Here is a 12,801-nt window from a genome sequence, read left to right as displayed (position 1 = left end):
GCTCACTTGAACTGAGCTTACAGCCTTTAATCTTTAAGAAGATTCTAAACATTCTAAACAAGTTTCCCATGACAGCCACTAGATGGCAGTACAGTCACACAAATGAGCAAGAGAGAAGCTGAAACTCACAGAGGTTCAGAGTGCTTTCTGTGTGTGTGTGTCCACAGCAGCGTCCAGATGACGCAGAGAGGGAGGGCTGGGAGTACGCCTCCCTGTTCGGCTGGAGGTTCCACCTGAAGCCGAGGAAGACGGACAGCTTCAGGAGGCGCAGGTGGAGGTACCGCATGGAGCCTCTGGAGAAGACCGGACCGGCGGCCATCTTTGCTCTGGAGTGTTCTCTGGTAAAGGAAAGATTTTTGGGGCTCATTAAATTCATCAATACTTAGCGATGAAATAAAAGCTCTGATAAAGGCATTTGAGATATAATAGTGGTCAAAAGTACATTTGTGATGCTTGGTGGTGAGGCCTGGTTAAAAGTTGGTGTTCTTGTTTATCACATGGTGTTGGATTGGTTCTGCAAACAGGGAAGCCCTTTCTTTATGGACCTGACTCTGTGTACGGGGGTCATTGTCACATTAAAACAAAGCGGGACCAAACAATGTTGAAAACACACTTTTTCCTGAAATATTCTTGAATGTAACAAAAGAAAAACAAAGCTGCTCAAACTATGAAGAACTGCTTGCATGTATGTTGGATACTTTTGAGGTGTGTAATAAGACCTTTAAAATAAGGCCGGGCTTTTATTTTGAAAGCCCTCCAGAAGAACAGTGTTGTATTAAAAGTTTTTTTTCTTTCCGACTCTAATCTTCCTCTCACAGAGCAGCATAGAGGACAAGAACGACGACAAGTCGGTAACAACCACATTCGGAGTCAACAGGCCGACCATTTCCTGTTTCTTTGACCGTAAGATGCATCACTTTTACTCCTCCCAAAATCATCGCAGTCTTCCTCCTCTTTCTTCAATGCTCTTTTCATTTCATTATAATAATGTGTACTTGTATGTTTGTGTGTAGGTGGCACCCGCTACCACCTGCGCTGCTACCTGTACCAAGCCAGAGACCTGTTGGCCATGGACAAAGACAGCTTCTCAGGTATAGTTAATAATATTATAGTCTTAAACATCTCATGCATCTGGCTGCACGGTGGTGCAGTGGTTAGATTCCTAGTTCAAACCCTGGTTGGGACGAAGTGTGTACGGGTGCTCCGGCTTCCTCCCACAGTCCGAAGACATGCTCATTAGGTTCATTGGTGACTCTAAATTCCCCATAGGTGTGATTGTGAGAGTGAAAGGTCGTCTCTATGTGGCGATCAGTCCAGGTGTAACCCTGCCTCTCGTCCAATGACAGCTGGGATTGGCACCCGCGCTATAGATGAGGGATTGATGGATTACATGCATCTGTCTTGTGTCAGCAGCAATGCTGATAACTTGTGCCATCTAGTGGCCAGAAAGTTTAACTTTTTTTTGACTTTCTAATGTCTTGATCCGGCTCGTGAGCCACGACAATTCAGGAGAGACACAGTTCAAGTTAATTTAAAAAGATCTCAAACCAAGAATTTCCGAAGCTTATTCTTAATCAGTTTTATCAGTTTGTCAGCTGACGGGGGAGTGGATGATGTGTGCAGTGTGTTTAAATGTGTGAAACAAAAACTGGAAAGACAGCCGAAGCCAACTAAGCCAAAAAAAGGTGCCAGGCGCATGGAGAGCGAGAGATCTGAGCTCTGGAAATACCAGGTTTTAAATACACCTGGGAAGACTGCCCAGGTGCGCCCAGGTGCGCCGAAACCCAACCTATCAGGGACCTGCCCAAAGAGAGAGAGAGAGAGAGAGAGAGATTTCTAAAAACCCTCAAATTATGAATGGAGTTTGGTGGTACTGCTCCGACTAGGAACGTGAGTAAAGAGGGGAGAGTGAGGTTATAAAAAGAAAGGTTGACACAGAGAGAAAGGGGGGGGGGGGGAGGATACAATGTTTTTCTTTTATTTGAAGAAGGTCATGGAAACTGCAGCTTCTGTGTGTGCGTTAATCAGAAATCCACCGCAGACTCAGATGTGAAAACAGAGACGGGGACAGAGGGATGAATAGACAGAGGAAGAGAGGGATGATAGATGACGGAGAAAGTTAAAGAGAGGGCGAGGAAGACACACACACACACACACACACGCACACATATGCACACGGTGTAATGGATGAGTAGAGTTGATGGATGGGCTTCAGTTGTGTGTTAATCTAGTGTTTAATGGCGGCTAGGCGGCCGTGATTAAAGACTGAGTCAACTATCAAACACTGAGGTCGTTCTTTCTTTCTTTCTTTCTTTCTGTTTCTTTCTTTCTTTCCGTCTATATTTTTGAATCTATCACTTTTCTCTGTCTTTGCTTGAACCTTTTCTTTATCTTTGGGACTTTCTTTTCTTCATTCTTGGTTTCTTTTTCTGTTTCAATCTTTGTTTGTAACACTTGTTTTCTTTCTCTCTCTCAGTCACTTCTGCTTTCTGTTTCTTTCATTCATCCTTTGTTTCTTTTTGTGTTTCAGTCTTTGCTTCGTCTTTCTCCCTTCGCTTTTTTCCTTCTTTCGCCGTCTCAGCCTCTTTATGTCTGTCATTAAACCTGTCTTATTTTTAAATAAAGTTAGACCCCACTATCTATAATATCTTTGTTTTTGTATGTCTTTCTTTACCTCTATCCTTCTCTCCCCCTTCTGTCTCTCTCTCCCTTCTCCTCACCCTTTTCTTTCCTTCTCCATCTCCCTGTCTTACCCCTCCACCACTCATTGTGTTTATCAACCCCTGTGGCTCCTGCTGGGGTCCCGCCTGCTGCTGCTTCCCTTATACACACTGTACAGACACGCCGCCCATGGTGACCCAGTCAATTACCGTCCAATCCCAATAGCCCATTAGCTCATATAAACAGCAATACAAACAGCCCAGGGGGGTTATGTAAGTGTGTGTGTGTGTGTTTGTGTGTCGGTTCCAAGGTTAATTGAGGGCTGGTGGGAAAATGCAACTTAGCTTCTGTTTACTCTTTTGCTAACGGCTCCATAGAGACTCTTTACCCGGCCTGAAAAAACAAACTACTCACTTTGTGTGTGTGTAACTGTACATATGTGTGTTTTTATGTGTGTCCACATTTTGAGCTGTGTGTGTGTGTGTGTTAACATGGAGGAGAGTGGTTGTGACCTGGAATAACAAACTTCTTGGAGCGGCGTTCCCAGCTCCCCGTCTCGGAGCTCGGCATTCCCAAGCTGCTGATGTCACTGTGTGGGACGCCGGGATAGTTTAGACGCACATGTTTTGCTATAATTGTGAGGACCGTCATTAAAACTCCCAACTCTGTCTATAACCTCATCCACTGCTCTGAGTGTTAGGACAGCAGCTTTAACCAAGGCTTATAGGCGCCTGCTAGTTCATTTAGCAGTGAAATAATTTGCTCCATCAAAAAATAATCAATCAATCACTTTGAAGTTAATGTGTTTTTTAAACTTTACTTTTTCCTTTTAGTTTTAGCTCATTTCTGCTCATGAAAAGTGCTTTAAGCTCCATATCTTGTACATGTTATATGCTTTCAAACATGTAGTCTAAATTTCACCTGTATGTCTTATTAACCACAGCTTCACTACTTATTTTAAACTGTTTCCTTAATTACAAATTAAAACGAAAAAAGAAAATATGCAGTACATCCTTACCTAAGCTAAGAAGAGGGCAGTGGTTGTAACTACTTCCCACCTAAATCTAGCGTGTTGACGCGGGTTTTTCAGACCCAGGAAGACCCGTTTGCAGATGTCTCTTTTCCCATTGCCAGTGAAGTATCCTCCTTTCAGTCTCTTTTCTGCTGCGCTACCGTCTGACGTCACAAACACTCCGGAGACAGGGTTAGTAAACAGTGAAGATGTTACGGTGGTTAGGTCTTTATTGTATCTATCACTCATTCAGTCTGTTTATCAAACTCGGCAGCGACAAATCTGGAGCGATGTTCGAGCGCTGCTCGGACGGAGATAGGCGGAATTTATAGCTGAGATGAAGGAGTCGCAGAAGTTACCGACGTAGCATAGCATCGCACCGGAAAGGGGGCGGAGATTAGCGTGTCAACACAGGATTTGTGTTCCCATCAATGCCGATCGGAGCTGAAGCGATGATTACCCGTGTCTACTGCAGAGTCATTTGACCTGGGTCTGAATGCCGATTGTAACCTTAAAAACCCTAAAAACGCCGGGTTTTTTGACCAGTAGGAAAGTAGCTCTATCGTACTTAATGTGAATAATTTCACTTCAATAAATGTCAGCTGGGTTACTATCTTTAGCAGTAACACAGTTGTGATTGACTTTATGGACCAATGATGACAGAGCTTGCATTTACAGTATTCTTTGGTATTAGAAACGTGAAGTTGAGTGTGAGGTCCAAAAACACATGCAGTTACAGCTTATTACCATACGTGCCGCCAAAGACAAAGAAACGTTTAAGTAAAATTTTATGCTTATATGCCATTTCATGCTACATTATACTTTGACTCAACTACAAGTGAAATATTTAACTTTTACTACAATAAATTAGTGACAAATTAAGTTACTAGTTATTTGTCAAGCTAAGATTTTGCATGAAAACAAAGGAACATATAGGGTCAGCCAATGTCCTCCCTTTTCAACAACATCAGGACTCTAAAATTCACCATGGTCCTCGGAGCGACAGGAATACCAGAACACACACACACACTCTCTGGGCAGAAGTTACATTCTGCTTAGTTTAGTTAAAAAATGTTGCCATTACAGTTGGCATCTCAGCTCGCAATCTGCATGGTAACTGCACACACACAAATGCACACAGTTGGTTTCATATTTTATTGTCTGTTCAGACAACAAGGACAACTATTAAAAAATACAACCTGGGTGATAAGGTGATGACTTCATAAATTCCTTTGTGGTGATGGTTCCTCCTTTCGGTCTTATTCACATGGTTGCTATCTCAGGCTCATGCTAACTCCTAAAGCTTTAACTAGCATGGTCATAATGGAAACATTTAAAAGCTCAACTCTTAAAACTACTTCAGTTTTATGATAAAATAAAACAACATTTACCTTTTAAACATGATCATTTTAGCTTCTCAATGGGAGTATATTAGCATGCTGACGCTAGCTGTTTTCTCTCTCCAGACTCCTACGCCATTGTGTCGTTCCTCCATCAGTCCCAGAAAACCGTGACGGTGCGTAACACTCTCAATCCCACCTGGGACCAGACGCTCATCTTCTACGAGGTGGAGATTTTCGGCGACCCCGACATCACTATGGCAACTCCACCCAACGTCGTGGTGGAGCTTTACGACTCAGACACATACGTGAGTGTTTGAAATCTGTCAATAAATGTCAAATATTCAGCTTTGAGTTTATATACAGATGTGTGTATGTGTGTGTGTTGTCAGAATGCAGATGAGTTCATGGGTCGCTGTGTGTGCCAGCCCTCCCTGACGACCTCCCCCCGCCTGGCCTGGTTCCCAATTCGCTTAGGGGACAAGAACGCCGGCGAGCTGCTGGCCGCTTTTGAGCTCATACAAAGAGAAAAGGTCAGAGGTCAACCATCAACTCTTACCACCATGACTGTCTTAATCTGGAATGTCTTTATCGTTATCCTTTTCAGCTTTTTTATTTTAAACTTTGAGAAATGAATGTTGCGTTCAAGGGTTTTAGGAATAGGAATACTGACTCTGCATGTGAGTTTGTGTTTGTGTGCCTTAATTGAATAACATATTATTCATTTATACTAATTTCTAATTGTATTACAATATTTTCTCTCTCCATTTTGTGTCTACAGCCAGCAGTTCACCATATCCCAGGCCAAGAGGTCAGTTTATCTTCTTTCTTATAGCTTTTTCTAGGATTTATCTTTCTTCCTTCTGCTCTCTAAAACCATTTCAGCCTTCAAAATCAAACCTGCCTCTTCCTGTCTCACCTACAGGGAGACATCATGACTTCCACCCACGTTCTAGACGAGGTAAAGCCTAGAGTCAAATCACAGCTTCAGAAGCATCAAAACCTTTTAATGTCTTATATTGGAAGACGTTTGTGATGATAAAAAGCATCTCTGTATTTTTCTTTTCCCTAATGTCTTTTCCTCAGTTGATGTTTCCAGGATTCCTCTCTGAGAAGCTGCAGCAATGGGTACAATGTGCACACAGCCACCAACTAAAAAGCAGATATAATAAAAAAACAAAAGAAGATAAATAAGATACAAAAACCTTTTTTGTAGTATTACTGTCATTTATTTAGATTTTAATAATCCAAACGTCCATTAATTCCATTTTCTTTTCAGTTATACAATTTGATATTTTATGGAGGGCCAAAGAGGACAATTTTAAAGATGATATTTTACTTTTTTAAAATGTAAAATATCATCTTTAAAATTGTCCTCAATAAAGATCCTTACATATAAATTATGTATTGGATAATATAGGAGGAAGAAAATGCGCCATTACAAAATAAGACCGACATTTCTCAACTTTCACTTGTTTTGTCAAGAAAAAGGGCCCAGTTGTTCAAAAGGCTTCATCTGGAATTACCCAGATCCTCTTTTTTTCTATCCAGGATCAGGTAATCCATCTTACTTTTATCCCAGGTGTGTCTATATTCTGTATTCTATTCAAAGAAAACTGGATAGGATCAACCTGAACTAGATACTGACAAATCTGGATTGCCACAGGGGGCGCCAAAATCCACACAAAACGAAAGATCCTTACAGTTACTTGTATTTTCATGTTTTATGTTTCATATTAACAGATATTTGGCAAAATATTTTATGGGGATTAAATCTGTTTTGTGTATCCGTTTCCACAACCCTAAAGTCTCCCACATCTGCTATATCACGGTAGCAAATCAGCAATTCAAGAGCAAACTATTAAAAACTAAAGTATCAACATCAGTGTAAAAATGTTGTTTGTTTGACCAGTTGAAAAGTTTTATTATATTTTGTTCCCGTAATCCAGCCTGAATCCTCCCCTCTGCTTGGATCAGGGTAATCCTGATTTTTTAGATTAAAGTTCCCCGATCCTTCTCCAAAGTTCTGGAGGTTTTATCCGGATAAAAGCCAAGATTAGATCACCTGATCTTATCCAATTACGTAATCCTTTTCGTCTTCTGAAAAACCCGTTTTCAAGATTTGATCCAATCCGATATCTTTAATCCGACCAGATTACTTTTGAGTTTGAATGACTTTGACTTGAATGTTTTATTTGTGTGGTTTTATTATTCTAATATTATTTAACATGGTAATACCATATCCATTAAGTCATTTCACAATCATATAGAAGTTATTTTAAAAAAGACTCACGACTGTCCTGCGTATTTATTTGCAGCCGGAGGAGTCGGACCTTCCGCACCCGCCTCCTCAGAGAGAAGCAAACGTCTTTGTGGTTCCTCAGGGAATCAAACCTGTTCTGCAGAGAACCGCCATCGAGGTACCTACAACAACTACAAAAATGTGCTCTATTTAACTTCTTGCTAACTCAATTAGGATACTTAGTTTGGTTCTTGTCCTCTCTGTCAGATCTTAGCGTGGGGTGTCCGTAACCTGAAGAGCTTCCAGCTGGCCAGCGTTACCTCCCCGAGCCTGCAGGTGGAGTGTGGAGGCACCATGATCCAGAGCTGCGTCATCCGCAGCGTGAAGAAGAAGCCTAACTTCGACATCAATAAGCTCATCCTTGATGTGGTGAGAACACAGAGACGCACTGTGCTACAACATACACACATTACACGGATGTAATCAGTGCTTGCGTGGCTAATGAGAGTTCTGCAGGGATGTGGTTTGTTTACGTCATTTATCTTCATCAGTTAGGCCACAATAATGGACTCTACTGTTCCTTTTCTTCTTTCAGAAGAGGGGAAGTGTTCCGTTTCATTAAATCATTGATTCTTAACATGGATGATGGGTTGATTTCCATTTAAAAGAAAACATTTCAGCAGTTCAGTCGTAGATGTTCTGCCGTGGCCATGGATGTATGTTCCTGGTTGAATAACGAAGCCACTAAATCCAACGCCATGTAAATCAGAGAACAAGCGCTTATGGGTTCAAACACTGGTTCCTACTGAGGTTGTACCAATGGCAGAGTATTAAACTTCTTTATCTTGATTCCACAGCATGAAAAAGGCACAAGAAACCGATTGAGGGATGGATGGATGGATGATTTCATTTTTCACCAACCTGCAATTATTGCTTGTACCAAAAACACATTTGTAACCATGATAAATTTATTGAAAGATATGGGTAGGGCTTTCCTTAAGATAATGTTCAAATGGTTACAAAAACAATCACTCGTTCTGGGCTAAAACCTTTGGGCAGCGGTGCTTCCCTTCCCCTCCCCCAGCCATCAGTACACAGGTTGGGCTGTATAACAGAAACGCATGAAACAATCAGAGGTTTTAAATGTATGATTCACCTTTGTTCTTGGTAACGTTGCTCACTCTCTTCATTTGGTTTAAGTTTATTGGCTAAATTTAATTTGGCAAAATTACAACATGATAGTAACTTGTAACGTATAGTTGAGTAATAACTACGCAGAGGAAATACTGTACCGTACTTAAGAAGCATACTTGAGTAAGCGAACAATCCCCCCATTGATTTAGAGCAGTGGTTTTCAATTGGTCTCGCCTCAGGACCCACCACCACCTCCGTGATGATGAATCACGACCCAAATTTTTTTCACTCAAATTTGAAAAATTTCACACACCACCTGAAAACAGCTCCATGACCCACTTTTGGGTCCCGACCATAGACTGTATAAAAAGATGGACGACATGACAGCTCCCTAAAAGTGAAGCCAAAACATTTCGGGCGCCCCCTGCTGACTGGCTGCAGTATAGGTCATAAGGTTCGCCTCCTCCATGTTAACAGGTGGGACATGAGTCAAACTATAAAATCTAAATACACGCCCGATACATTTTTCTCAAACATGGTTTCTGTCATTATAGCTAGTTATTATCATGCTGATTTACGTCCAGGTGTTCATGTTTCTGACAAGTTTATTTTTAATTAGTTATTTGATGCTGTCAAAATGATGATTGACAGCTCTGTTGACAAATTCGGCTCCTGCAGCCAATCAGTTCTGGGTGAACAGAGTGTAGTGACGATACGCGAGTAGAAACGTAACTAAAACAATCACTACAGTCATTGAAGTTTCCATACCTGCTAATGTTAACCATAGACCAACACAGAGAAGCTGTTCTGCTGTTAAACACGCCGGCGTGCGGGATCCTTGCTGTTTTTTTGGTAGGTTAAGTGTGTGTTTGGGTTAGCGGAAGTGGCTATGGCCGCTTCACTTGCCGATCTCTACTGCGTAGTCCCTGGCTCCGTATGACATCGCAAGATGGCAGCGCCTATCACAGGGGCTATTTTGGCATCAATTTCATACAATGGGAGCAGATGGAGACACGTTGTCCATCTACATATACAGTCATTGGTCCCGACCCACTAGTTGAGAACCAGGGATTTAGAGAACAATCTATTTAATGTTCCTCTTGATGCCTGCCTGGCTCTGCTGATAAATATGTAACTTTAAGAAAGATTCTTTTCTTCCATAAATCGTCTTTCATTGACTGAAAAACATAATTATAACAGTGTTATATAATATATAATTTATCTTTCAGTCATTTATTTCCATCAACACAAAACTACAATATGTAAAGAAATAAGGAGTCATTCTTTATACTCCATTGGTAAAGCTGTACCATGAATATTTCCACTGACTTTACATCTTACCATCACATTCCACATTAGTGTGTTTTAATGAAAACCTGAACTTAAATATGGAAATATTACACAGGTTTTCCCAGGCAGCAGCTCCATAGCCGGCTCCCAGAGTTAAATGTTAACAATATTAAGGTCTGAGGTTAATCAGCTCACGGTTTTATTATGACAGATTTAACTGCAGTTTGGAAATATTCACATATTTTCCCTTAAACACATACCCTCGCTTTGACTCCGGCAGCTCAATGTTAACAAGATTAAGGTCTCGTGTTGACCACCACATGAGTGTGACAGCCTCCAACGAACTGTGGAAACGCGCACATATATTTCCCTTAAACCCAACCCCTGAACCGAGTCCAAGTGTTTAATGTTAACAATGTTAAGGTCCTAAGTTGAGTGCGTAAGTGTTTTCGTATGCCGCGGGGCCATAAGAAAATGTCATGTGCATACTTTCCTTACATGCAACTCTTTGAAGAGAATAACCACCTAACCTTAGCTCTCTCGGTTTATTGTGAGTTTAATATCATCAGACCCAATTAAGCCTTTTTTAAAGCCAGAGAGGTCAAATGGATCTCTGTTACAACCTTTCTTTTTCCCCTTAAGGCAACAAGGTTTAATGAGAGCATTACAGGGGTATTGTCTTTTAATGTAGCTGCTGAAAAGGCTTGAAAAGCTGAATATTCAGCTGTACCTTCACTTTCTGCGAAGGGTATATAAAGGTCAAGTGAAGTCAAGCCTAGAGCTCAAGTGTCTTGTCTTGTGCACTTGCTCTATGAGCTCTGCCGGCTCCACCAATATGATGAGCGGGAGCGAAACATTTCTCAACAAGTGATGGTCTGTTTGTGTTTTGAAGCTTCTTCCATTTAAACCAACACCGACACACTCCCTGAGATGTATGACACACGCGATGTATAACTCAGGAGCTCTTAGATCTTGTGCGGCACACGTTTAAGATTCAAGAGGGAATAAAGTAGTGTTTCTGTAAAGTGTAAAAAAAATTATTGATCATTATGACCACAGTGCAGGGCAAACGGTTTCATGGCTGTAAACACGCTAAATAACATATTTATCACATAATTATGCCTTAAGTATGTCTTAAAAATAAAAAAGTGCAACACAAGTTCTTGTGCGATTCTGGTGGCACATGATGGAAAATAACAAGGTCAGCCATTCTGTCATGTAAAATCAATCTTTATGTCCATGCAGTATAAAAAAGGATTTTTGAGTTTAGGAAATAAAATCCAAATTTTCAACAGTAACAATTGCAACCCAAAATAACATCATAAAATCTACCAAGACATCGGGCAGAGTACTGCAAAGTGTGCACGCCTGTTCATGGCTGCAGGCCGAGGTTGGATCGGTGCGAGTATCGCCGGTATCGATGTGCTGTCAGGGTTTATATATTTATTGCCTCACAGCTGGAAGGTTCCTGGTTCGAATCCCGGTTTATACGTAGTGGGCCTTTCTGTGTGGAGTTTGCATGTTCTCCTTCGTGCATGCGTGGGTTCCCTCCGGGTACTCCGGCTTCCTCCCACAGTCCAAAGACATGCTCGTAAGAATCAGTGGTGACTCTAAATTTCCTGCAAGCGTGAACATGAAAAGTTGTCTGTCTCTATGTGTCAGGAGTTGTTATTATTCATTTTTATGAAGTGATTAGTTGTGTAATTTATTTGGCTATATCATAGTTGTTAATTTTAGGTACTTTTCACTCAAAACGTTGGATAAAATTTACTCAGTCAAATAAAGTGTGAATTGTTACCTCAGTTTTATTGAGTGGATTCTTTCGGTCGCTTTTTGAAGTGTGGTGTCGCTAACATCACATCTCCACCTATGGATTTATTCACATGGGAGGGGTCGGCTAAGGTGTAACCATGCCCTGATTGGACTGTCACCAAAGCGTGACCAATCAGCTTCAGACAGTCAGCAGCCATAGCCAATCAGCGTCAGGCAGGCAGTTGGCGTAACCAATTACAGTCAGGCGTTAGGGAACCAAGTGCAGCCACAGGTCAAAGGAAGTGGTGTCTATTTTACCTTTCTAGTCTTCTTTCTTTAACCTCTTCATCCTGACCCAGTGACTTCTGTAACAATTCTTTCTATCTCTAAAGAGTTATCTTTATAATGACACCAAGATTGTTCATATAGACCTTGTAGTTGCAGAGAAATACTCTATTCAGTCCGGGCATGTCATTTTCGAGCGTGGGCCTGAGCTAGAGGCCGAGGGATGAAGAGGTTGACTTATTGTCTTTCTTTCTTTCAGAGACTTCCCTGCGAGGAGCTCTACATGCCGCCAATCGTCATCAAAGTCATCGACAACCGTCAGTTTGGGAGGAAGCCGGTGGTCGGCCAGTGCACCATCCGCTCTCTGGAGGAGTATCGGTGCGTCCCGGAGGAGGAAGGAGCGGTGGAGGAGGAGGAGGACCAGGGATGGAGACGTAAGACATGGATGAAATTTTAAAAAAAACATGTCTGACGTTAAAAACTGTCTGAAAATGTCTCTGCTGTTTGTGTTTAAAGGTGATCCGCCCCAGCTGATTAGTGGAGAGGTTTTCATCGACATCGACGACGAGGAGCCGCTTGTGCCTGACCAGGTAAAAACATCCCATCAGTTAGTATGTCAGAGGTACAGAGATTAAAACGATCATCAGTGTTTCTCTAAACAAGCACTGGAGGGAATGGTGCGATGGATGGGGACTATTTTCAGCTGCGGATTAATACACAGTTTGTGCTACTGACCTTTCTGTTGATGCTTATGTGTGCATATTTGTTTGAGTGCGTGTTATAACCAATAAGTTTAAAGGGCAAGTATGAAACACTCGTCTTTCCACAGGGAACATCTGTGTGGGTGTGTGTGTGTGTGTGTGTGTGTGTGTGTTATGGCAGTTGTGCAGTCGTGAGGACTGATTAGAAGGAAGTTTGTGAGTGTCTGTCTCTCCATCTGAGTGTGTTTCCGTGTGTGTGTGTGTGTGTTTAGTGGTAGCAGCAGCATAAATAAACACGTTCTGACATGAACACATTGCAATCGTCTTTGTGGTCAGCGGCCACGAAACCCGCGCTCGTCACCAATCATTAACGTTCTCGCTCCT

The 12,801-nt window shown here is 41.7% G+C and overlaps 1 protein-coding gene across 1 annotated transcript in view; it reads left to right on the top strand.

Moving 5' to 3' along the window:
• dysf (dysferlin, limb girdle muscular dystrophy 2B (autosomal recessive)) overlaps positions 1-12,801 on the top strand; it is a 77,334-nt gene that overhangs the window by 24,986 nt on the left and 39,547 nt on the right. The window contains exons 30-41 of the mRNA XM_069671740.1: positions 168-341; positions 819-903; positions 1,014-1,091; positions 5,140-5,321; positions 5,406-5,546; positions 5,795-5,824; positions 5,939-5,974; positions 6,100-6,141; positions 7,332-7,433; positions 7,523-7,684; positions 11,976-12,150; positions 12,233-12,306. Coding sequence (XP_069527841.1) covers positions 168-341; positions 819-903; positions 1,014-1,091; positions 5,140-5,321; positions 5,406-5,546; positions 5,795-5,824; positions 5,939-5,974; positions 6,100-6,141; positions 7,332-7,433; positions 7,523-7,684; positions 11,976-12,150; positions 12,233-12,306 — 1,281 coding nt within the window. The remainder of the gene's footprint in view (positions 1-167; positions 342-818; positions 904-1,013; positions 1,092-5,139; positions 5,322-5,405; positions 5,547-5,794; positions 5,825-5,938; positions 5,975-6,099; positions 6,142-7,331; positions 7,434-7,522; positions 7,685-11,975; positions 12,151-12,232; positions 12,307-12,801) is intronic.

Source organism: Semicossyphus pulcher, unplaced genomic scaffold (genome assembly GCF_022749685.1).
Source record: "Semicossyphus pulcher isolate SPU_LCO1_2020_fin unplaced genomic scaffold, fSemPul1.0.p SCAF_21, whole genome shotgun sequence".
Lineage (NCBI taxonomy): Eukaryota > Metazoa > Chordata > Actinopteri > Labriformes > Labridae > Semicossyphus > Semicossyphus pulcher.
Note: the sequence above shows the minus strand (reverse complement) of the source record. Positions and strands in the feature narration are given on the sequence as shown.